Source organism: Chaetodon trifascialis, chromosome 7 (assembly GCF_039877785.1).
Source record: "Chaetodon trifascialis isolate fChaTrf1 chromosome 7, fChaTrf1.hap1, whole genome shotgun sequence".
Taxonomy (NCBI): domain Eukaryota; kingdom Metazoa; phylum Chordata; class Actinopteri; order Chaetodontiformes; family Chaetodontidae; genus Chaetodon; species Chaetodon trifascialis.
This window is the reverse complement of record NC_092062.1, coordinates 12,301,941-12,328,260: the sequence shown is the minus strand read 5'-3', so window position 1 is coordinate 12,328,260 and position 26,320 is coordinate 12,301,941. Positions and strand designations below refer to the sequence as shown.

The window sequence follows — 26,320 nt, the reverse complement described above, 5'->3', positions numbered from 1 at the left end:
TCTTAGAAAGGCTCTTTCAGTCTCCATCTCTCCGTCTTCGGTTTCTTCTAAGTAGTGATCGTCAACTGGTGACCTGGAGGCCACGTTCAGCCTGCCAAAGCCTCCCATCCAGCTACCAGAATATTAATGAATTCAGAAATTGCATGCATCTAACGTTACTCACCAGTGGAAGAGGCTCAGTCTGTCCTGAGAGTGATAGTAAATTAGCTTGCCAACCCCTGGCAACGACCCAAAAGGTCCATAATTCATAGTTCTACGGAATCAGATTATTCTCCAACTCCATCCTCTACTGCATAGACCCATCATCAAACTGCTCGGCTCCTAGGCTATTCCCTGGAGCTGCCAGCAGCGCACTGGCTGGACTACTGGAGGCAACTCCCGAGTTGTCAGAGAGTCACTAAACTTGTCTAGTATACGCAAGAGATGTCACTCGGGTTTAGTTGCGTTGACAAATTGTTGTATTGTTTCCTTCCTGGCACACTGAAGAGGAGTTTTTGCTTGAGATAAGGACCTATTCATTGGTAGTTGATGTTTTTTAAGAGTCTGTTCACACTGATATAGGCTCCTAAAAATAACATTCATTTTGTAAGACAGTGAATATATAAGGCTAATTAGGTCCAATTTGAAAAATTCTTGCCCTTAGACAAATCTAGTTGAGAAATCTTGAATGAGCATGGCCCACTGGATCACTTATGTATTGTGTGTAATTGATTATCATAAAACTCATGTACGCCAGGCAGGTAAAAGATTTTAACAATGCAAGGCTGAGATCCGCTTGTGTGTTATCTTGTTTACAGGTAAACAGAGAAATGCTGTTATGTTACAATATATTACGTAATATTATATTATATATCATCTTTTTTTTCTCTGTTGCTATTTAACCTATTTAACAAACCAACCTGCTCTTGGACTGCCTTTGGTTTATGTTTATCAGTAGACTAACTTCTAATCACAGATATGGGGCCCCAGAGATTATCACTGTCTCCTCACAGCAAGATAAATTCATTTTTCACACCGTCAACAGACAACTCAGAATGACTTAAGACTATGTGGTCATATGTGTCTATGCAGCATATAGTATTAAAACAAGTGGATTACCAAAGTGCCATGCTACAAAAAACAAACAAACAAACAAACCTGTAAAACATACAGCATATTTGCCTCAGATAAATATGAATTAACACCCACTCCACCGGCTAACCACTCACCCATGCAAGATGACTGCCAGATTATTATATATGACTTGTCAGCAGGTACTGGTATTAGATAATCATTTTTTTCCACATTCACATGTGAATTTAGATTTCAAAATTTGAGACTATTTCATATTTTAATACCACAAACACATTAAACTAGAACAGAAAAAGAACCTATGGTCAGATTACGTTGACGCTGTAGTCCATCTGAAATTAGAGACTCGTGCTGCAGACCATCTGGTTTGTCAGAGTATCTGTTTCCTTATGTTCGTAAGGTTTTAGGAACTTGTTACAGAGACCAAAACCTATGTCCGTCATAATGTCTACAGCCAGTGAACTACGAAAACAATACCGAAACAAGGGGCAGAACAGTTAATCTGAAAACATCTTCATGTGACAAGATTCAAGCAAAACATAACTTGCTCCTGCTGCGTGGCACTGCCCTGCTGGAATGTGATTAAATACTCAAGGTTACATTAAGTGCTTATACACAGCAGTGGCAGTTCAGAAATGCAATTGTTATTCCATTTTATTCAGATATGGCTAAAACTCAACAAAGCGTCCTCAATTCTCAGTGGTGATAAAGCAGTTTTGGTGGAGTATTTATCTAAAATGGAGTATAAATTGAGATAACAGGTTGTGGTTCTCAGGTACCATGTGGAAGCTAATCAGTGAACCTTGACCGCTTCTGTTGGGCTTTTCTCTCCCTCTGCCCTTGCCTCTATCTGAAAGGTCTTTAAGGGATTTGGTCCGACAGTCATGTGGAAGTAGAAGTAGTCCTGTCATATTCAATTACTACCCCAACCCCCCCAAAAAGTGTGTGTGTGTGTGTGTGTGTGTGTGTGTGTGTGTGTGTGTGTGTGTGTGTGTGTGTGTATATATATATATATATATATATATATATATATATATATATATCCATCTCACTTTTGTGCACCTTTATAAATTTTTCCAACGTAGCCACCTCAACCAGGATGATGGAGATGCACACCCACCTCTTCCAGTTTCTTACACTCTCTTTTCCTATTTCTGTTTGCTATGTTTATTTCCCACATCCAAGTAAACCTCACCTGCCACCTTACTAGGTCACCTTGGTGAGTATCCTGCTCCTGACAGTTGTTCCTCATTGTCCCATCAAAGCCATCAAGGTCTTAGTTGCCTTTGTGCTGAAGAATTCAGTGCAGTTATCTTTTCCTGTCACCAGTCCATGCTGATTGTGCTTCATGGGACACTTAATAGGTACAATGTGTAAGGACTGGCCACGCAAAGGTCGCCCAAACCCAATAGGGGGACTGCAACTCTTTGCTGTAGCTGTCTTTGGCTGTATCGTGGGCAGTGGAACCAGGCTCAGCAACTTCCAAGTGAACACAGCCAGACTGGGACCGAACATAGCTTCACGGAAAACAGCACCGAGGTGATCTGTGGCTCCAACCAGGACTCCTACTCCTGGGACAATGAAGACATGGCAGGTAGGGACAGGAGGGAAGCAGCAGCATGGAGAAGCAGCCTCTAGAGCTGGATTATTTTTAAGTCACAGGTCAGAATCAAATCAAGGCCACTGTAGTAAGGCCACATCCTCGAGGCACGGGACGAGCGCTCTACCAGGTGAGCTACCTGGGCTACCCTTAAACATAAATTCTAGCCATATCATACACACTGCACCTTTAAGAATTATTCATGTTTGACGTGCCTCCTGTGCTTTGTTTAACTTTGTGTCCTGTGCTATGATGAGTCAATGTGTCTGCTGTGATTAGGGTCCATCAGGTTTGAGATCTGCCTGAAAGCATTTTAAAAAGTTTTCATTTCAATTCAGATTTGTAACTTCTACAGTAAATCAAAATTCACTTACAGCAGGTGGATTCAAATTTACTGTTACATTTAACAAAACATTTTTGGCCAGTCGAGCTAAACAGCAACGATGGCAGGAAATTAAATAGGTTGGAAACAGAAGTTCCTCCTGGTACATAGTCACTCTGGTAAACTATCACTGGGTCCTGCTGTGAAAAGCAATCTTTCAGGATGGCACGAATGTAACTAGAATGTAATGCAAGTCCATTTCTGCCCACAGCCACTCAATTAGCTACATGTGCCTTAAGGCAAAATATGCACAAAGCCCAGATAAGGTGTTAGAGACACTCACAGCACAGGCAACAGAAAAAAGGTAAGGAAAATGGCAGCATATGTTTGTCCTTCTGGCTATGAATTATGGAAGAGCAACCTGTCGTCTTTGCTTTGTGGCAGCACAGTCCTTCTGAGATTCTGGGCTATGACAGCATACACGAGCCTCATTTACAGAAACCAGAGAGATTGTATGACAGCACCAGCATATATATTTTTAATGACCCATTATCACAGTGAAATTGCATCAGCCCTTTTGGCAGGGAGAATGTGGCTGCACCTTGGCACAAGCTGCATCCAGTCCATTAGGTTTCTATCTTGGGTAAAAACTCTCTTCTGTGGGTTGAAAGCTGTAAGTATATGGTCACTCCGAGAAGTCATGAAAGGGAGAAGAGGGTAAGGATATGTAACCGGCTTCTTCACTTGCAATTTCAGCAGCACTCTTTAAAGTTTTTTTTTTTTTTGGTTGGGTCTTTATCATCATTTATCATCGTTACTTGTTGAAACAGTGTACAGCACTCTTCAGGGGCGTTTCTCACAACTAGCACAAGCCATTGAACCCACACAATTGGTACCCAGAAAAGAATCTCATCAACTTGAAAAACCACAGGTTGTCAAATCCAGTCAATGTAGTCATTTATGAGTGCTCCACACACTCAAGTTTGAGTGAGGCATCCTCTCTAATTACACATCACAGACATATGCACCAGTGCAGCCTCATAGCAAAAACACATTCTTTATCAAGGTGAGGCCAGAGCTCACAGTTCACAGTTCATAGTTCATAGTTCATATTATGTTAATCACACTGACAGTAGTGTATAAACTGTCAGCTGATGCAGACAGACAAGGTAATGGTTTTTGTGTGGGATGTAGCAAGTCATGTACTCGAGCAGCCCCAAGCAAAATCTTACTCTCCAGTGAACACCACTGATGAGTCAACAATCAGCCCCCGGGGTCATCGTTTTTATGATTGCTCTCAGCAGCACTGTTTCTCTCTCCCTCTCTTCTCATTCCCTGGCTCGCTCATTATAACTATCTCACTCATTATCACTGTCTCAATCTAACTTGTTCTCTCAGAGACTTTCACATTCAACCAAGATCTATGGGCCTCTTTCTCATTGTTAGACTCACTCCCTTTACCTCTTGCAGTTTCCACAGTCTCTCTCTCACTCATTTGCTGTCCATCTTGTTACAGCCCAGATTTATTACTGCAATCTGTCAGTGCTCCTGTCTTGCCTCCTGACACATTCCGTGGCAACCAATATGCACATGTTGTTGTTAGTATTATATAAACACATACACTGAAACTATAAAAAGCCTCAGGCAGATAAACAGAGGTGACTGAATGTTGTGTCTATGAAATCAAATTCACCAATGACTCATTAGGAGCATCCATCCAGTGAAAGACTACATTCGGATGAAATGCAACTTTTTGCAAAGTTAGCCACAAGTAGACATATGCTGTTATAATGGTTATTTGACCTGCTACTCGTTAAATTCAGGTCCAGAGTTAAAGGTGTAGAGGTGATGCTGTTGCAGGGGATTAGGAGTTAAGGAGCGTCACTTTTCTACTTCAGTATAGCTTCTGACAGACATCTCAATTGTAATGAGACTTTCAGACCCACAGTTGATTTTCAAAGGTTATCTACAATATCAATAGTACTTGGAGTGATGTTGCTACATCTCATTGGGGATGTTTCATGCATAATCCATTTCAAAACAAAAAACACATATTATCTTGCAAAAGAAAAAAAAAGCGGAATCTGGCTCACCTCTGGAGCCATCAAACATTCAGAAAGGAGACCGCAGCGAACAAAACCTCTAACCAAATTACAAATTATACAAATTTAGGCTGAAAAGAAAAATCAATTTACCTTGAAGGCCAGTTTGGCATTTTGACCAAAAAACTGTGCGTCCACATTTTTTTAATTTCTTCCATCGTGTAGCAGTGCACACACAGTGTCTTGTCAAAATTTCGACAGTCAGTCTTGTTGTTTTTAACTGAGAAAATACCATACACTGCTGGAATAAGACAAAAAAAGTTATATACTAGCCACTGACCTAGGTGTAAACAACAGTGAACTCCAGTGGGGCGGTGTATGTCTGTATGTTTACAAGCATTGCCCGAGGCAAAGGTTGAGCGCCATGAATAATTTATCTCTTTAAAAAAGAAGCAGAGTTATTGTTTGAAATATGACTGCAACCATTATTTCTGACAGAATAATTAAACATTAAAGGGCAAGACAGATGCACATTGTACCTTAATGACATCTGAACAGTGCAAAGTAAAATAAGCTATGCACAGAGCACACTCGTGAGTCCTGAGCTACCATGAAATGATGGCTCACAAATGAATGTACAGCCTTTTTATGAACTATACTCACAATGTGCTTTAAGCACTGGTGTCGACTGCCAGTTCATTTTTTATTGTAATTGTGATGATCATGATCATTATTAACCGGAATTCAGTGCATCAATGCCTATATGAACTATATGCACAGAACAAGAGCAGAAATCAGGCATCCAAATTGCAAATGAACATCACGTGAGACCGGTAAGTCCTATGCAAGAAGACAGAATATATTTGTATGATTGAGTTGGCGCTTTGGGCAGAATTGAATGAGATTACTCTGTGGTGCATTATGATGTTAGGGATGGACATTTATTATGTGCATGCATTATGTTAGTATATCAGGTGCAAAATGCGGCATAACAAAGGAAAACACAGACACACACAGAGAGGTATGCACCACAGGGTTTTGGGTAAAATTCAGTAATCTATCCAACCTGTACTATGGTACCTCTGAATGAAATATCTGCCAGTATCCAGCACATGTACACTTTTTAGGCTAAAATCTTTTTTAAGCTGTCACAATTATTTACACTGAAAATCTGCCAGAGACTATTATAACACACGGTGTAAACCTGTGCTTTTAGGAAAACTACAGCACAAGGGATTGTAGCTGTTTCCTGTATGCCATCACTGTTAGTCTGTTATACATGTAGGCATGAATCTCGTAGTAAGAAAACACAAAGCCATACGTAACAACTTGTACTGTAGGGCTCGACAACAGCTGCCTGTTCACCCCAGGCAACAAGATCTGAACCACCATCAATCATCTGATGTGATCTTGTGCCCCTGTAGGCCACCAGTTTTCACTGTTGTATAAAAATAAAAAAATTCAGCATAAAAAAAAAAATTCCTCACCTTAGTAAAGGAGGAAAATATTTTTGTTTTTTGTAGGCAGTGTATACTGTCACTACTTCACCAGTCAGCCAGGTGCTCAAGCAACAAGAGAGCCAAATGTGGAAAAAAACATCCCTACAGTAGCTGGCTTACTCTGTCAAAAGTGGCAAAGCTGAAATTAAAGGATTTTGCTTTTATCACAGCCTGTTACACAGTAATATCACCATCTGTGTGATAACTGCCAAGATCTGGGAACGTGGCAACACTGTCCATTATAACACAAAATCAGGTTATCCATGAAAAACTTTTCAGTGTTCAATGTTTCCCGAGATATTAGCAATACTTTCCAGCCCTGCCTTGTCTGCTGCTTATCCGGATCAAATATAGCAGTGATATGATTAATGAAGTAGAGATCTGATCAGGCTTACAGGAGGTAATTATTTTCCCTATTACAATTTACCTCATTATACTTGAGGCTACCTTGTAAATATGCAATAAAAAATCCGTCCTGTCTATCACTGTGAATTGTATTTTGCATTTGCACTCGTTTTCAGTGAAATCCATTTTATGATGATCGACAATTCAAACACAGCTTTCACTCTGCCAACCAACGGTTGACGGCTGGTTGCCATCTTGGCAACCATAACTCAGGCATGATGTCAGACACTGTACTGGCACTAACTTAATCACATATTCTAATAATAATCATTAAGAGCACATGGTTTAATTAATTTTAAATGTCCTGCTTCCTATTCTAAACCTGTTCAGTTGTGAGAGGACGAACACAGTGTGTGCAACATATTTCAAATATTAAGAAATATCTTATAATACATATATTGATGTAGCTACACCTTGACAGCAAAAGACATACATTCATATCACACTTCATCCCCAGAGCACCACTCTACCCAGGTGTAAAACCCTAAGGTCACTGGGGCAGAATCTCGAGATGATATTTCCCACTGACCTTTCCTTGCCAGTTGAACCAGGTTGACACCATGTCTCAAAGGCTTATGGTATGCTATCGGTCATATGAGGGACTCAGACACACGCGTTTGATACTCTACCCTCGGCGCTTACAAATTTCAATTACCCGTACACTGGACACTGAAATGTGATTTCTGCTGTCACACTGCCTATAGGCTGGACCCAAGCTTCTACGGAGGACAAAATTTCTGTCCATACTGTTTTACCTGGAGGTTAAAAACAAAGAAACACTGGACTCTACATTATTTGGCCTTATTTTTAATGTAATTTAAAAAGTCAAATCCATGAGGGTAAATTAAACAACAAATAATGTTACGGTGCTAATGTGGTTGCTGTAATACTGTAATGTATACAGCTGAGCACCTATATACTGTATGGAAACAAGCTCCGTTAATTACAGCAAAAACACTGCTGAGAGCTTTTTTTTTCCTTGCAAGGTGCAAGGGCATTATCTGTACTGGCATCTATATCAAAGATTCATATATTACTAGTGAAATGAGAGGCGCATGTTTTAGATAATTTAGGATTTCTTGTTACATCATAGCTCAGGATGTACTCCCAACATTTATAATTTGCTCTACCCAAGCTGTGAACCCCAGTTGCTTTGTTAGACTATTACTCAGAATACATTTCCCTCAAGCCATGCCACAGCAGTCTTGTTCATCATCAGTGGGACTCGTCAATAGCCTCTGTGTCTGCACGCCGTGGAATAAATATGCAGGCCCAGGTGGGAATGTTGCTTGGCGACTTCCACACTCCATTAAGCTTTTGCAGGCAGTTTAAGCAAATGCCGAATTTGTATGCAATATTTATAAAATAAAAAAAGAGACCTGTGGGCTCCTGGACTCCGTGAGCAGTGGGAGATGGTAACAGAGGATGTAAACTGTCGGGCTGGATCATCACACAGGGGATTAATCTGTGTTTCATATGCACAGGGCTTTAGAGAATAAAAACCTCTGCCTACGATTTCAGCAGCTCTTTATGACTAACATGGAATATTGAGCAGAAGCGCATCAAGCTCTTCTAGAGATCTTTGCTGAACCATGTATAAACAGAGGCGTTTGGGTAAACTCAGCAAGTGCATTTCCTTGCTCCATCTATTGCCCACCCCCCTCCACTGTTTGACCTTCCTCTCCATTACCTACGATACAGAGCATTTTTCATGTCAACACAATCAATTTCTGTTTTCCCTGATGCTATTGTGCTTTCATGGCTCTTGCTGGAGCCCGAACACTGCCATTCTTCAGGCTGTGTCTGAACTCATATGAGCAGGAAACAGGTGCAGCAGGTGTAGCCTACAGTCTGTTGGTATGGAATTCTAACATTTATGTATTGATTGAACGTGATACAGGACACAGATCACTGTGAGGGATATCAGTGGCCCTCACTGACCTTTGTTTGTTCGTTCAACCATTGGCAACCAGTGATTTTCTGTCAATTAAGCCGTCAGATATGAAAGAAGAACACAGAGATTGAATATTAATCCAGCAGCAGACAAGCATTCAACCTGAATGTCAATAGCTGTAGCCATGACACTGAAATGCATGAAACGCAAATTAAGCGCAACAGGGAAATAAATTATGCAAGCGTGAACATTTTGTTTGGCAGTATTCTTTCACCTATGACCAGCTTTGCAGTAAGTCTGTGTGTCTTCAGAGACTATCCTCTGTCCTCATCATTAAGACAAAACTCACAGAAAATACAAAACATAATCTCTCTCTCGAAGTAAGATTATTTGTGGATACGTGGCTGAACAGACAATGACTAACCATTTTCTGCAACTCTGTGAAAAGAATGTTTGAAACGCTTACCAAAGTCCCCGGGGACGAAGATGTCATAGACACAGGTCTGGCCTCTGGTGTAATTGTGTGGGTAGTTTGGGGACAGCACAGTTCCCTCTGAACCCGTGAAGTGACCTCCACACGGAGCTGTGGGGACAGGAAGGGAAGCAACAGAAGCAGTGAACAAAATATGAAACAACCAGTTACGGTGCCCGGGGAAATGAGGCAATAAAATACAATCAGCAATTCCATTTTAACTGGCACAAGCACAAAGGTAAGCAGTTAAAGTCAGAAAATGAAATGAAAAGTCACATTTGAACTTTCAGCTGCTGACAAATACAATTTTGGCCTGCATGCCAAAAATAATTTGGCATTTGACAGACACTTTGGAGACATTTTCAAAAGCAAAGTGAGCTGTAAAAGGAAGCCTGAGTTGTGCTTCGAGGGTTAAGACCTAAAAGGAAAACAACCGGTGAAGAAAAGCATTTTTTACCTTCAAAATAAGTAAAAACACCATCAATCAACAAATCACACAATTGCAAAAGTTCCACACGTCTGTGATTTTATTCAGCCCATTTTGCCAAACAGCATGTTTTGAGGAAAAAGTCCAGTTGCTTTTGTTTTGAAAATGCCACATAATCATTTACAATCTTAATTGATTATTAGACAAGACTATGCATTTTTGTTATTATGCAGTAATGCAGTTTGTTCTGCAAGACCCCCATCCACAAGGGGGGGTGTCTTTAAAAACTAACTCCAAACAAAAGCCATACCCTTGCATCCTATTATCTCATAAACTTTTACTTGCACCATCATCATAGTGTCAGTTAATCAATACAATCTGTGGTCTGTCCTGCACCTGCGACACATCCTCGCTTAAGCTGTTAATGATGTACCTAATTTGCCAAGAGGCCTTCTAATGCGGTTGCCTCAGACCTCACGGACTGAGCCATCAGGTGGGGGAGCCTCGACTGTAAACAAACACACACTCATTTGTCGGAGGGAAGCTGTCACCAGCTGCTCTGAACTCCCTGTGGCCAACACGATGCACATGTCACTGCTGTTTCGTGGAGCACAGCGCAGGACAGGATGAACAAAAGCAGCAAGCAGAGGTGCTAATGTAGAAAGATGGATCAGCAATTTATCCACGTTTGGTTGTTGGTGCAGCAAAAGCCACGTAATCAAACATATGTGATGACGGAGAGTAGGACTCTAATTCAAGATGATTTGTCAGACAGAAAGGAAGCCACAGTGCAGTGGTCGGTGAGGAATTTGAGAATGGTGCTGTCAGGAAGGGGAAGGGGGGGCACGCTGTACTGTCAATCAACAGCAGGTGAGAGCAGCACTAAGGGAAGGAGGGGATTCTCAGGATACGCTTTAATGGTTCCACTCTGACAGGTGAGTGTAGTGCTGAGGGGAAATGGGCAGACTGTAAAACCTATCATTTTGTGTTCTGTAAAATACTGATGGTTAGGAATAAACTAAATGTCCAGATAAAAATGGCAAGTTATTACTTAAATGTATCCATGTGACCATATTAAGAATTTGGTTATTAAAGAACTCTACGGAGCGCTCAAACATCTCTGTACTGCAGTCTCTTTTTACTTATTGGTCGGCATATATTGACCAGATAATCAACAATATAAGTAGGGTTTTACAATCCATATTTACGTTGATTGTTGGGTGCGACCTCGTGGGGCCTTAGTAATTATGACGGGAGCAAAGCAGGAACAGAAAGTCACATTACATACATAACAGGAACATACTTATTATTTTCACTCGGAATTATTTCCTAAATTGTTTTGTTGCCTAACCAAGTAGTTTTAGTGCCTAAACTCAAGAAGGTACTCCAATGGTGATACATGTTGTTTTGGGAATCACTGGCAATCAACCTAGTCAGCTGTTCAGGTATGATGACGTGTTGTTGCATCTGTGATAAGACAGCAGTGTTACGGGTAATGCAGTACTTTGTGTTACTAGGTTGCAAAAGTTCCACACGTATTGTTGAAAAAAATAGACTTGAAGCATTACAAACAATTTAGGTTGTGCTTATACCCTTGAGACACAGGTGGTGAGCCCTCATGGAGCCAGACCAGAAAGCAGCATAGATTAAAATGAGACTGTATTTGTTGCATGAGATGTGCGAATTGTCAACAAAGTTCCTGCTAAGAGCAAATATTAGGTAAGCTAGCACTGCCACAGAGACCAGGTAATGCTGAAGCTATAGTAGATAGTATAATTTAGTTTAACAATAATTTAACCGTAATATGTACTTATGCAGTTATTTTGGTGAAAGTCACATAAAAGTAGTGTAATCAGTAATTAAAATTAAGATTAATTAAGATTAAGATTTACTTTATTGATCACTGCACACATGTTACAGGGAGGAGACTGCACACACGCCATGCATTGTGAAATTATTTTCTCAGCTTTTGACCCATCTTGGTCCGTCGTTCCTCCTCGGCAGACCAGGAGCGGTGGGCTTACCACTTGTGCCACCGTGCTACCATGCATTACTTCACACAAACAGTAACATTGTGTGAAGTAACATATTACTTTCAAATCAATATGAAACGCATTATATTTTGAAAGTTACTGTAAACTATTATCGGCCAATCATGTCAGGCCAAAAAAGGACCTGGCTGGCTCAAGCAAATGTACATCTCATGTATAAATATTGGATGTGAGTACATGAAAGGGTTAAACAGCATCAACATCGTTTTCGGCATAGCTGTTTATTACAGCATTATTGCCGCTTGCCGTCCACAATACCATTCAACAAAATCAGTCTTGTTGCCTGTTACCGACTTTTTAAAGTAAACTGCATGTTTTGCTTGTTCAGGAAATACTATCAACTTCAGCTAATTGCAACATAATGTGAAGGGACAGGAGCTGGCCATATGCTGGAGCAGCTGAAGCCATTCATTTTCGCCTGTAGACTGGTAAGTCATCAGTTCAAATTTGGTCTCAAAGTGAAAATACTAAATGGAGAATGGCTGATGGACCCTTTAGTAAAGCACATAACCCCAGGGCTGTTCAGTGAAGATACACAGGTGCCAACTGTAAAAGTAATGAATAGTTCCCTGGTGTGACAGTGGGTGCCCCCCATTCCCCACTGCTGAAAATGAGAGCTGAATTCTAATTCATCGTCGGCAGATTAAATACTGTGAGGAGTGTTAAAAATGGCATAATGCTGCTGGAGGGAGGAACACTGGGTTTGAAACTCCTCACATCTTGTCTCACTTCTCTCCTTGACACTGAGATCACTGTGATACTCAAAACCTCTATGAAAAGCAGACACTGTAGATCTGGCTGCGAGTACAATTAATACTTGCTACATGATGCTTCTAGTGACAATCCAAAAACTGTATTTTCAACCAATGCATGTCAGCACTTTGTGAGGTTACTTCAACTGTTGTTAGTTTAAATATGAACTAATTCTGCAGACCAGGTGGGCATGAGACAATGATGAAAGACTGAGCTGTTTGTTTAAAATTATAGTATTAGGAAATCTGATATCCAGCTTCTCAAATATGAACAGCATAATTTAATGTAACTTACCTTTTGGGGTTTCATTAAAAACAAAACACACACCTTTACTTGACATATGCCTGAGTGTATTTCTGGAAATGGCCACATTAGAGCAGGGCTGTCAACGAATGCTGTATTCTTAATTGGAATATTTGATTTGAGGGTTTATTTCTCCCAAACCAGAGTTGGCAGCAGTTGTTGTGAAAAGACAAACCCAGAAGGTTTTGATAAGTTTTAGTTTGTTTCTGTCGAGTATGTTTTTCAATGATATTGAAGAATTACATTACAGTTTTGTGGCTGCCGTCTGCAGCGCTCTTGCTAATTGCAAGAATCGCTGTCCCTATTAGTCACTTACACACAAAAACATGGGAAAATAGGGTCCACAGGCAGATAATATTTCCAAAACAGATGTTGAAGATGTCTATGTGTATTTTTAAGAAGGAATAATTGCACTTCATTTTTAGACAATTTTGACAGCCCTACATTACAGCCATGGTTTTGCAATACTGAGGTAGTTCTAACTGTAGTTAAATCTATGTTGTATGAATGCTGGACTCCGTCATTTCTGCAATGGCCCCACCAAACTAGAGGCTCCCAATTGTTTTCACACATCAATATTACAGCAATGTGTCTGACAGAAACGTGTGACAGTGTGTCCTCCTTACCTGTATTTATCATTTTATTAACAACTATATAAATGACCTATGAATGACCTGCAGTGATTTAAGTGCTCCACAACAATAACACAGGATTCTCTCCTGTGAGTTTGCTTTTCTTGCATTCTGCGAGAGGACTGCACGCCACACTTCAGTTCATTTTTACACAACACAGTCTGGGTGTCACATAGTATCAAATATTGACCAAACAGCTGGAGTGCAGTTCTGTGCTACTCAGGCCCTTCTGTTAATGCAGAAGTGTTGCCTCTCACCTTGACAGCTTGGTTTGGCTCTGTCCCACTCTGGTCTCTTGCTGTTGCCCATGACACATGTCAGAGTAGAGTAGCCCTGGAGCAGGTAGCCAGCCTCACAATGAAATGTCACCATCGAACCCAGCTTGTAGTCGGTACCCATTCTAGTGCCATTCATCATATTCCCTGGATCAAAGCACGCCTCCCGCAGTTTTGCTGCCAATCAACAGAAGAAAGCTTTTAGAACGGCAACAAATGTCTAAAACAAGAAGGGTTCCTAATTAGACAGATATAGGTGTAAATAGTTATTTACAGGCTGCAAGGGTGTGTTTGACTGAACAAAACTGTGTTGTGAAAAAGGAACACAGTAAACATGGTGGAAATAAATAAGGGTGAACAAAAGGCTATTCTCAAAGCTGGCATCAATATTGGAAAAATATTTGTGTATAGTAGCATACTTCAAAGACGTTGTTTTCCAATTAATTTCTATATGATGCCAACTAAATCCCCTGCTGCAATATATAAACATATTCTGTCACAATGCATGTAAAATCCCACTTGCACAGGCCTTCAGAGTACCTTTATATTCCAAATGAAAGCCTGTGTAGCTCACAGAGCCATCACTGCGAAATGCCAAGTACATGAAGTTGGAAGTGCTCTCAATCTTCTCAGGAAGTTTACTGTCTTGGAAACTGCCAATCAGATGAGCGCTGCTGTCGGGCCCATCGTAGATGTACAAGAAATCATAGTTCGGCTCAATACTGAAGCTGTGACAAGCAAAAAAACAGACAAATGAGAGATAAAACAGTTATTATTTTGCCAAGTCTTAACCACCAGATTGTACAGATTGTATGTGAGATTTAGAATGCATTAGGGTTTCAAAATGAGAGTGTTCACCGCAGTGCTAGAAGTGAGTCATGCCAAGCGATTTGTTTTGCATCTCCAGACAAAGAGATAAAAAAAGATATCTCCCCCAAGAGGTGAGAAGAGATTAAATTGTTGTGACACTGCACTGGCACAAAATCTTCCCAGACGGCAATGGCAATGCAGTGTGAAAAGATCGTTTCATATTGTAGTGCTGTATATCAAATCACTTGCCGCAGTGAGGGAGAGAGGAGCATTTGTTTTCAAAATAATGAGCGTGGTTTATGACAAAAATGTAAATAGCTTGGAGATAATTGCATTTGAGTTGGATCAAGGCAACTCCAATTTAAAATCATAACTCCATCCTTTCATTTGGCATTCCCAAGAGGGAAAGCAGCATTGTACTAACTCTATTAGATGTTTGTTTTGAAGGACAAAGTTGAAAAAGAAACATGGTGAATTTCTCTCCTTCACCTTGAGAAGAGGGAAAGTGGGTGGGAGTGCAGAGGGAGCCAATGTACCTACGCTCCCTCTCCAACCCTTCATGAAACAACTATGAAAATAATACTCAAAAGTCACGAGTAACGCTGTCCATGAAAAGTGCCCTCAGGCCCGTCTCTGAGTTTCTCTGCCAGCAATGCTGCTAAATGTGTAGATTGCAATTAATAATGTAAAGCTTTCCGCGTGAGCATCGTTCAGCCTAGAAAATGAGCTGCACTCATATCGCAACTCTGCCTGCAATACAAAGAAATCTTGTTTCACCAGGTTTCAGCAACATGGCAAGACTACCTGCCTTCTCCATGTTTGGAGAGGCACTGCTGCCTTCTCTCTATCTCTAAACACACCTGGACTCAAACTCAGGTCCTCTGCTTAACACACATGGCCAACTTTGCTCAATACTATGATGTTATTATGGCTGGTTCCACTGCAGAAAACAAGCAATTCCATGGCACAGCCTGAGCCGCTGTGCAACCACTAAGAACTGACTCCATTCTGTTTCAGGTAGGTTACAAACACACCACAGGTTTAGGGAAAGTTTCATCTTGTAAGCTACTGGACCATGTACTTAAAAAGGACAACAGTTTATTTTTTTATACTGTTCACATCCTGTAGAAACCTTAAATTGAACTTATATGTGTCACGCACGTGAAGAATGTATCACACCCATGTGCTTTAAGCTGTAAATAATGCTACTGTGACTGAATGACTTTTTTACAATTCATTTGACCATTCAGACACCCAGTCCAGCTGTTTCATGTTTGGATTAAATGAAGTAAAATGTACATTGTAGCAGCTCATATTACCTGATGAAAGCTAAAGAAATGACATAGTCAGAGTGGACAGTAATAAGCCAGTCACAGTCTTTGCTGTGTGGGTAGGGGTGCGGGTAGTTGGGAGAGAGGATAAATCCTGAAGATCCAGTCACATTCCCACCACAAGGAGCTTGAGGGATAAAAAAAAGAAGAGATGAATGAGAAAGATGCACACAGTGATCATAAAAAAGTCTTTAAATGTGCTGGACCTGCTGCAAACATCGACTAAGCTGCATTCAGTTTGAGACAGGTAAGGAATGTGCACTTGTGGGTCATTAAATAGAACTGAGTCAAATGTTGTACAGGTAAGCTGAAAAATATGGAGAATAAACATCCAATTCAAGAAATATGGAGAACAAACTTTAACTACAAATTATTCACGCATCAAAATGGATCTCAGCTTCTCCATTAATGAAGACTTCTGCAACTCTTCCAACAATCCAAGCGCTGTTTTACTTACTGCTCCCAATCTATGATGTAATTATGGTGATAATGTTTTCCAGGGTTTGATATGTGATTATTAGATCTCACCTGGACTACAAAGATTGAGTAAATATGTAAATAACAAGATATTAAGACAATTGAATACTCAATTAATAAACATGGGCATTCCTGCTCCAAGATTTAACTAGATGGATTATGTTTATGTGACTTTTAATGACATTTTTTGGTGCCTCAGTATGTCAGAGAATAATGTCTGTTTTAAAGCCTCACGAAAGGCTTTGTTATCTCTTGCTGTCATGGTTAACCATGAAGAAGTGTTAGTGACACGCTGATGAGTATGTTGCTCTTATTCAATGGTAACACTTAATTTGTAGGACAGCTGACATTTACATCAAGCTTGCATTCATACAGACTTGCTTCTAGTGTCATTACATTAGTAGTGTGATCTTGTAATTGTTTTGTGAGACCTACAAATGCCCAGCTTTTCCTTGGCCAGGAAAAAAAAAACACAGTTTAGACCCCTTGGCTGCAACTCAAGAACATCTACGTTGCTTTGGACCTACTTAGTGTAATTATTTCTAATTGCATTGTTAAGTAATTAGCTGTTAAGCTCTAATAAGACAATGTGTTGGGAGACCTTAGAGTACTCACTCTTCTACTGGCTACAGCAGTGGATTTGTCCACATAAGAACTGGCAACGACTCAAACAATCTGAAGAGTCTTGTTTATCCTAAACATATTTTTAAGACATCAGTGAGAAAGAATTATAGTCTCTGCTCCAGCCGGTTAATAGAAAAACTCCCTCACTCCTTTTCCTCTAACCACTCTCTTTCACTGATCCCATACATATACCCCTCCCTCCACACATCCCTTCTTCTCTCTCTAACTCACACTATCTCCCTCTCTCTCTCACCAATGCAGCTTGGAGGGCTGGGTTGCCAGTAGTATCTATTTTCCACTTGGATGCAGGTGATTCTGCTCTCCCCCTGCAATTCATATCCCGGATCACAAGAGAAGGTCACCGAGTCGCCCGGCTCCCGCCCTTCCCCGTCGCGACTACCGTTCATGGGAATACCTGGATCTCTGCAAGCTGTAGCAAGTGAACCTGAAGGACACACACACACACACACACACACACACACACACACACACACACACACACACACACACACACACACACACACACACACACACATAGATATATATACACATGTGCATGCAAAGTACAGGTAATCAATGAGAACAATAAAGAACACGCATACACACATGCACAGAGTTTCATATCATAGGCTAGACAGCTGTCAAACTGAAATTGTAGCTCAAACAGAGCAGAGAGAGAGAGAGAGAGAGAGAGAGAGAGAGAGAGAGAGAGAGAGAGAGAGAGACAGAGAGAGAGAGAGAGAGAGAGAGAGAGAGAGAGAGAGAGAGAGAGCACAGACCAGATTACAGACTGGTATCAGTCAAAATCCTGCTGTGTTTTCCTAATCTGTTTTCCTAAACCACAGCTGTGGAGCAGCCCAGAGCTACCAGAATGATCTGGTAAAATCTGATGGATTCTTCAAATGTTCCCATCTTGACAGACTTTATTGAGAGTCTTAACACAGTTAAGTATATTGCAGTTTGGTGGTGTTGTTGCTTTTCTTTTTTTCCCCAAAATTCAAACACACCTGGCAAAAATACATCAAATGAAAAATGTTGACATAATACAAATGTAAAATTAAAAGGTGATGTGTAACCTCAATCATACATAGGCAACGAATAAAGTGCAATTTTAGTCCCACAATTATGGTTTTGAAAAATTACTTGACCTCAAAAAATTGTTCTGCTAACAGGAAAAACACTGATATCCTCAAAAAAAAATCCTGAGTACCCTCCAAAAGACACTGTCAGTCATTGATGAAGGTCTGCCAAGTTCACTTTTCACAAGCAGGTTTATGGTTCTGTAAACCACTAGCCTGAGGCAAACCAGTTATTTAAGTACAAGTATGTATCTCCAGCATCGATTACAGCTTCGGACTCTTGCAGTGAATCCAGTGAAATTGATTTTTGCATTAGGCTGCCATGTTTGTATACTAAAGGAAATGAAAACAAACTCATCATACTCATGTGCTCGCTTTGGAAACTCCTCACCAGCACAACATGTAGACTGCATTCAGCGTTAAATGAGCAAACGCTGTACAGGAGACAGTCAGCAGTGAACTGTGACGTACCTGGAGGTTTCACTGCTCGTCAGGGTATGGTTAAAGATACATGAAATACTCAGAGATTCACACGGCATACAGATAACAGTTTGTTAACACTGGGGAACATACTGATTAAAGAAATGAACATGGCATTAACCTTTAACACAGTCCTTAGACATACCTTCACATGTACAAACATATTTAAGGAATGGAATACCTGATGTTCTGAACTCCTCAGAGCAACTCTCACTGAGAGCAACCTACAGAACACATCTGCAGTACATCAACGACTCGGGAGGAAATACTCACTGGAGAAGTCGATAGCAAAGCCAGACTTGGTGATATAAAAGTCAGTCTCGAACTGAATGGTGACGATGTTGAGAGTGGAGTGGATCCCCTCAGGCAGCAGTGAGCCGCTAACCTCCTTCAGAGACATCTCATTCTCCGGAGGCCCGTCCCACACCTTCAGGATGTCGTGGGATGCCTCTGTGTCAAAGGCAAGAAACTGGAGACTGGGAGAGGTTAACACAAGAGATTGTTACTTTGGCTTAGCTTGGCTTTAGTTCGATTCAGTCAGTTTAAGTCTTTGCATTGAACATAATGATCAGAGGGGCATGAATTCAGCTTCAGTCAATTCCTAGTTGAATTAATGATGGTTGGGTTCCCTCGCACAATGTTTCATCTCCAAAAGAACAAAAACAAATGCTCCCAAAAAGGCAAGCAAAATGGGTCCTGAAGCTGGCAGGATGAAACTGAATTCAAAGCAGGCTAGAGATGGTGCTCCCTTGCTTTTGGGCATTGCAGAGATTTGGTATCATCAATCAATTTTTGCCAAAAGTTAGAAATACAAGAGCACAGACTTATCTGCAATCTCATCAAGAGATGGCCTCAAGCAGCTCTTCTGACAAAGAATGTGTGGCTGACTTTATGAAATCATACCATGTTTACTTCGACCTCTAAGCCCAAATGGGTTTTATTTCTCAGTAATATCAGGAGCTCTCAACCAAAAAAAAATGCTTCCATGCCCCAGGAAAATTCCCCCGGGTGCTGTGACAGTGTCTACAAAGTCCCTCTCCAAATCAGTGTTACTGGAGCTGCTGCAGGCTGTTTCTCTTGATGACATCTAGCTTTCAGTTTACAGTTGTTGTTTTTTTTCTGTTTAAAATCCAAACCAAGCTTTACAGCATGTCACGAAAACATGAAACATTTAAGTCAGGTCAAGCTAGGATGACATTTAGTTACACATTTAATTCAACTCCATCAGTTCAGTTCTGGGCAATTTCCTTGTGTAGTGTGTGTCCTGCTTTGATTTGTTGATCTAAATTTATTTTTAGATTTTTTTTTTCTATCAGACGAATGATTTAAAGTCCAAAAAGTGTGCATGTTTATTTCACCATTACCATCACCATTACCCTATTTTCATAAATGATTGCATTATCTTAATTAAAATATTCTAAATTATAGCATTTTTTTTTATTCTAAATGGCTTAGAGTTACACAAAGACAACAACAAACAATTTTTCATATACAGCATGGGCATAACTATGCATGTATTACAAAACATAAATAAAACTGAATGTGATCATTTGCTAATTCTATTTGTCATATACTCAACTGAAAACAGTACAAAGACAATATAATGGATGTTTCCCTTCATCAGCTTCATTGATTTTTGTAAATATCTGCTTATTCTGAATTTGATACAGCAACACACTTCAAACAAGTTGGGACACGTGCAACTAAAGACTGATGACTGGGTATGAAAGGGGCGTCCTGGAAAGGCTCAGTCGTTCTTTAAAGGTGGAACAAGGTTCATGTGAACACATGATTGCATAACAGTGATTACTACATGGGTTCAGGAACAATTCTTAAAACTGCTGACAGTAAACACAGTTTGTTTGATTGCATTCTGTTTTTATTTTTTTTTGCAATTTGGGATGCATATTAGCATGTTTTAGCTACTCAGTTTACCTGACAATGTTGCCAGCATTGACCTCAATTGTCCAGGTGCACCTCAGGTTGTTGTCGTAGGGGAAGGGATACCCAGGAGAGAGGATACGCCCGGTGGACTCACCCTTGAAACTACCACCACACTCAGCTGCAAGCGCGCGCGCACGCACACAGACACACACACACACACACACACACACACACAAATGGACACAAAATACATGAAAACCTCCAAAAATGCAAACTCACACAGGAAGAAATTGAGACCCATGCAGACACAAGCAAACACTCATATAGAATGTTGAAACCAAATACAGAAAAAAACGCTGTCAGAGTCTGAGTTCACTGGAGCTCAGAGTCTACAATGAGGACTAATGAGCAACAGTTTAAGCTCTGCTGAAAATGAACAATTTTCTTTTTCTAACAGGTAATGGGACTGCAACAAGGACTGAGCAGACATCCTCACAGATGCAGAACTTGTTTTGTCTCTAAGTATGCCTCCTAATGATGCCATTAATTAACTTTAAAAAGACTGTGTCCAGAGAATATATAGGCTGGGCCTTGCACTGCAGGGAGGACACTGCTACAAATGTTAATGACTGAAGGAATATCTTATCATCCAATCTATGTTGTCTCTCCCCTGGTTATCGTCTTGCTATCTATATTACAGAACAACCGGCACTTAATTAATAGGAAAATTGCATTAGCTTGCCACAGTGGTGGGCTATAATCGGTATCATAACGCCAAGCAAATGTAAAAGTCCTTGACAGGAGCCGGGATGTGGCCCTGGAGCAATGGCTGGAAAATCCCATTTCACATTCAGCTCACAGATACAAAGCTCACTATCAATACTGGTCATTCAGTCCAGCACTGTTAAACAGTTAATCAATAAACTGATTTAGCTTTTTTTTGTGATTGTATTAAACATGCCACAATGCCACACCAAAGTCCTTTTATCGAAAAAGAAACAAATGCACGTTTCTTTGAAAAAGGCAGCGGGACACGGTGGCATTTAAAGTGCAACTCTGCACAAGTCTGGAAATTTGCAAATAATTTTTTACCCTAATCCATCACTGCTAGACATCAGGAAACAGACACTGCCTCACAACTCCTTCCAGACGCTAGCAGCATGCAGGTAATAGGTTTATCATTTCTCCGTCTTTCTGTCTCAGCATGTTCAGAATATGAAAGTACAGTGAAAACTGTGCAACATGTCCATGACTCAATCCAACATGAATACTCTGATAATTATGCCTTTACTTCTAGTAAAATGCTGATCAATTGCTTGTAGATTAAAAAATCTAAATAACACAGCCTATGAATGAAACAGTCGGAGCGACCCGGTGAAAGCTCAATGGCAATTAAGATTTCCTCACTAAAGTGTTCTTAATGACTCCATACAGCCAGTTCTGCAAAAAGGACACACACAGAGATCAGTGATCTATAGTCTAATAATAAAACATCAAAGCATGTTTATATTCTCTTGCAAAATGACAAGCTGCCTATTTTCTCTCAACACAGTTCAATTAAGTAGAAATTATCTTGGGATAAATCCTTAGGATTAACACCTAGCTGAGCAATGTTGTGTGCCTGAATAATAATATAAGCTACTACAGATGCAGAGAGGCGGACAGAGACAGAGAGACAGAATGTCTCGGGCTTAAAAGTGAGACAGAGGCAAAGACAGCATACAAAGGCAGAAGGGATTACCTATACATGATGGCAGGTGGTTGTCCCATGCCCTTCTCTCTCCAGTCATGCACTTGAGTATGCCACTGCCGTGCAGGGTGTAACCTTGGTCGCAGCCGAACGTGATGGCACTTCCAGCAAAGTGACCCTGGTCACTGACTTTAAAGCCAAACTGCGGCACACCTGGATCATCGCAGTGGGAGAGCTCAAAGCCTGGACAAGTAAGATTGAGAAACAAGGAGAAGGACAAGAAGAAGAACGGGTTGAAGAGCGATATAACATGAAGACCACAAAACCATTCGATCACAGAAGTGCTTGTCAGAATTCAAAAACAAGTCCACTGGATAGCAGCCATTCTGTAAACCAGAGCCATTTATCTGCATTGTGAAAAGGTATTGATTGAGCTTTGAGAATTAATTTCCAGTTGAGCACAGATGAGGGCTGGGCTTACAGTGCCATTATATTACTTGGCAGTAAAAGATTCTTTTTGGACAGGCAGAACAATTAGATGTTCACAATTAAATGTTCAATGGAGTGTGGATATTTACCACAATGGAGAAACAGCCCATCCATTCCTAACTCTTTGGGCTAATACAGAAGAAATAAAATAAACAAGCCACAAACAAGAAGATGTTGCAGTGAATCTTTAGCTCTCTGTGTCTGAACTTGACCATGGCTGTTATATGTGTTTTTCTCTTTCAGGTACTAAATGTAAGTGTTCTGCTATGCAGCAACAGTGGCCGCACATAAACCCAGCAGTGCTGATTTATGATCTCTTCTCACAGCGAGGTCCATGCCCATGCCAGATGTTATGGTGGTATTACAAGTGTCATGGCCAGTATAAATCTCCAGCAGTTACTGCTCACATTTAGAAAATTACCCCAGCACTTTTGGTAGAAGAGTCATGAAAACATGATCAGATTTCATGTTCAGACAAGATGGAAGGTGCCCATATCCCACCCTCCACTTGCCCCCATGCTGTTCATACATCAGTCAATCTTCTCCATGTTGAAAAGCGCTATTCAATTTGGTTGAAAGGACAAACTGAAGGCTGCACTTTGAGATGGATACAGGGTGCTAGCTTACATTCTTCTATTTACCTTGTGCACATTCCTGGAAAAATCAGGAATCAAATGAAATTATGTGATACTTAATTATGGGTAATTCTGTAACTCGAAAGACAGCTTGTAATTAAACCATCATTTCTTCTCAATGAATTGTACTTGCATTTAGATGCTGAGGGCAATATATTTAGCTGATGTAAATGGGTGCACATTCTGGATTAATTGTACATTTTGTTGTCCCGATGCACTACCAAAAGCGTGAGTAATACTCAAAATGCATTCTATTGTAAAACTGTTATTTCATTTGAGTTTCTACGTGGCACATTTGGTGCAATTATCGCAGACAGAAATGGCCAGTGTAGGCCTAGTAACTGCAAGTTAGCCCAAACTTTTTTCTTCCTTTCATACCATTCAAGTCAAAGCAGCTCTTGGACCACAGCCATTCTCACTAACTATGTTGACTTCTACCTTAGAAAACACACTGGTAGACAAAAAGAATTCAGAGAGCTCAATCGCAGGTGAAACACAAAAACACTTTAAATTGGACTGCAAAATGCAGTGTCACCAAAACATTCTAGCGTCAGAGTAATAAATTAGAAACGGTTAGCAACAATACACAGTCAGCAAGCCAATTAGGAGCAGAAACAAAACCCATCTATTACTGGCCCACTTAGAGCAGTGTACCAAACTTTTAATACACACACACACACACACACACACACACACACACACACACACACACACACACACACACACACACACACACTCAAACATACTGTGTGTAGAGGCACGCACAAATACTAATACACACACAAACACACTGATTTCAGAGAATACAAACAATAATTCACCTTTTTTAACAAGGTACAGTTAGGCAGGCTTGGATGTTAATTGCAGGAGTGAAGAGCAAAGGAAAAGAAGGAAAGGGATTCACATAGAGAGATTCAGAAGGAGTGAAAGGGAGGAGAGGGAAAAAAAAGCTAATTTTCCTACAGAAATGGCGCAGAAACACCATGCTGCGTTTAATGGATACCCTGACAGTGAAAGACACAGTGAAGCAGGGTGAGGGTCAATTAAAATTTTCTTTTAAATTCTGCTACTTGAAATGCCTGGCTCCTGAAGTGAGGCTAAATTCACTCATTTGGAAAAGCTTTAGGGCCCTCCTCCCCCAGGGAAATGAAATGTGACTTACTGTGGTATATGAGCCGGAACCCTGCTGCCGTCGCCTCATGGTCAGAGTAAAATTCAAGCCACAGATAGTTGGAGGTGCTGGTAAGGGACAGACCTTGCATCAATGTGCCTGTGTACGTGCCAAGGAGTGGGGCAGCGCCATCCTTACCATCATACACCTGATGAGAGGCAGAAGAGCAAGATGGTGAGTTTTGTTGCTTTTGGAGAATTAAATACCCACAATAAAGTAGAATGATAATATTAAGAATTAAATATTAATACTTAAAAAAAAAAGAGAGCCACAATTAAAATGAAGCTATTAGTACTGTATATCCTCTGTTTTATATGGCACCTATATTGCAAACCCAATGTCCTAAATGGGATGTGAAAATTAGATTGGAGTGACCATAATTCTTCCCATTGATTTGCTACTGGTCCTCCGCAGAGCTAAATTAACAAGATGGTGAGATTCATGATGTCCAAAAAAAAAAAAAGACAATTTAACAGCAATTATCGACCAAATATTAAATGTTATAGTGCTGAAACTCAATAAGAATTTAAAAGCAGTCCGTTCCTCAAGCAAAGTGCATACATTGTTATTGGTACATTGTTATTATTTTATTATGGCAGATATTTTTTGATCCAGTTGCCGAATGTAAATTATTTACTGAAGCATCCTTTCAAAATTCTAAATGTATGAATTTCCAGCAGTAACCCTAATCTTTCCTGATTGACAACAATGTGAAGTAACAAGACATGAAAAACAAGGCTCTGAGCTCTTCCTTTGAAAGACTACTGGGGCCCTCTCTGTTTTGTTTTGTTTTTCCCCTTTCTTCGAGTCAATTTAGCTCTCTAAGCATGCCTTTCCACATTTCAGATGTTCGCAAAATGACTAAGTACAAGAGACTGCTGTCTACACTACTCCATTACTGAAAACACTGATAGTGGGCTACAGTGCTCTGTTAATTGGAGCATTAGACAAGGCATCTGCATCCCAAAAAGAGTGCATTCCAGCTGTGAAGTGGGGACAACATAGTCATTTGCATCACATCTGTGGTGCTTAGCAAAACTGTTAAAATGCCCTTGAGCAAAGAAATGAATCTCTTCCTTTCGAACGGATGCTGCTGCTGCTGCTGCGGCTGTGTGACCTTTGCTCGGGCTTCCAAGGCAAAATAATTGTGTGTTCTGCCTGGTGTTTGCCACAAAATCCCCTTTTTTTGTTTCCTCTGTTGTACATAATAAAAAAAACACCAGGACCAGCCTCACATACTTAAACATTCATTTAAAAAATGACACAAACTGATTTGGCTTGGTTTTGAACCAAATCCCTTTTTATTTGTTGGTTATCGGTTTTCTGTCAACAAAGTCGAGCGACTGCATTGTGTCTTTACCTTGACGATGTCACCCTGTGCAAGTTGAAAGGTGCTGGCAGTGATGTTGATGCCTTTGCCTGTTTGGACCTGAATGCTGTACACACATTCGTGGCTGTTGTCATAGCTCAATGGATAGTTTGGAGACAAAAGAACTCCCTCGTTGTTGGAGATTGTCGATCCACACTCCGCTGCACACACAGACAACAGACATCATCAGCGACACAAAGACAGGCAGTGCAAAACCTACTAGATTTGGAATAAATACACTGAAATAATAGACATTACATAACTGGTCATTAGCATGATAGTAAAAAGATAACGGTATAATTCAAATGTCTTATTTGGATGATCGTAATTACTGATTCATCCATGTGTCCATCTCTTTTATTACTTCATTATCATAATAATCATCATGAACTGGCACTGACACACTGTGCAATGTTGAGGAGACTATTAAACGCTCAGTGTAAAAAACATTACAGGCTTCATTTCTAAGATTTACCCCATTGGCTTCTTACACCATGCCAAGACAAAACAGTAAAGGATGACTGTCCAAAATGAA

At 40.4% G+C, this 26,320-nt stretch overlaps 1 protein-coding gene across 5 annotated transcripts in view; it reads right to left on the bottom strand.

The window, feature by feature from the left end:
* The window catches only part of LOC139333409 (CUB and sushi domain-containing protein 3-like), a 224,752-nt gene that overhangs the window by 100,924 nt on the left and 97,508 nt on the right, over nucleotides 1-26,320 (bottom strand). For all 5 annotated transcript variants that reach the window (XM_070965782.1, XM_070965784.1, XM_070965783.1 and 2 more), the window contains 10 exons: nucleotides 25,777-25,946; nucleotides 24,408-24,564; nucleotides 22,173-22,364; nucleotides 20,483-20,609; nucleotides 18,821-19,023; nucleotides 17,242-17,433; nucleotides 15,876-16,014; nucleotides 14,287-14,474; nucleotides 13,729-13,923; nucleotides 9,300-9,416 (listed from right to left, as the gene is read on the bottom strand). In XM_070965782.1, coding sequence (XP_070821883.1) covers nucleotides 9,300-9,416; nucleotides 13,729-13,923; nucleotides 14,287-14,474; nucleotides 15,876-16,014; nucleotides 17,242-17,433; nucleotides 18,821-19,023; nucleotides 20,483-20,609; nucleotides 22,173-22,364; nucleotides 24,408-24,564; nucleotides 25,777-25,946 — 1,680 coding nt within the window. The remainder of the gene's footprint in view (nucleotides 1-9,299; nucleotides 9,417-13,728; nucleotides 13,924-14,286; nucleotides 14,475-15,875; nucleotides 16,015-17,241; nucleotides 17,434-18,820; nucleotides 19,024-20,482; nucleotides 20,610-22,172; nucleotides 22,365-24,407; nucleotides 24,565-25,776; nucleotides 25,947-26,320) is intronic.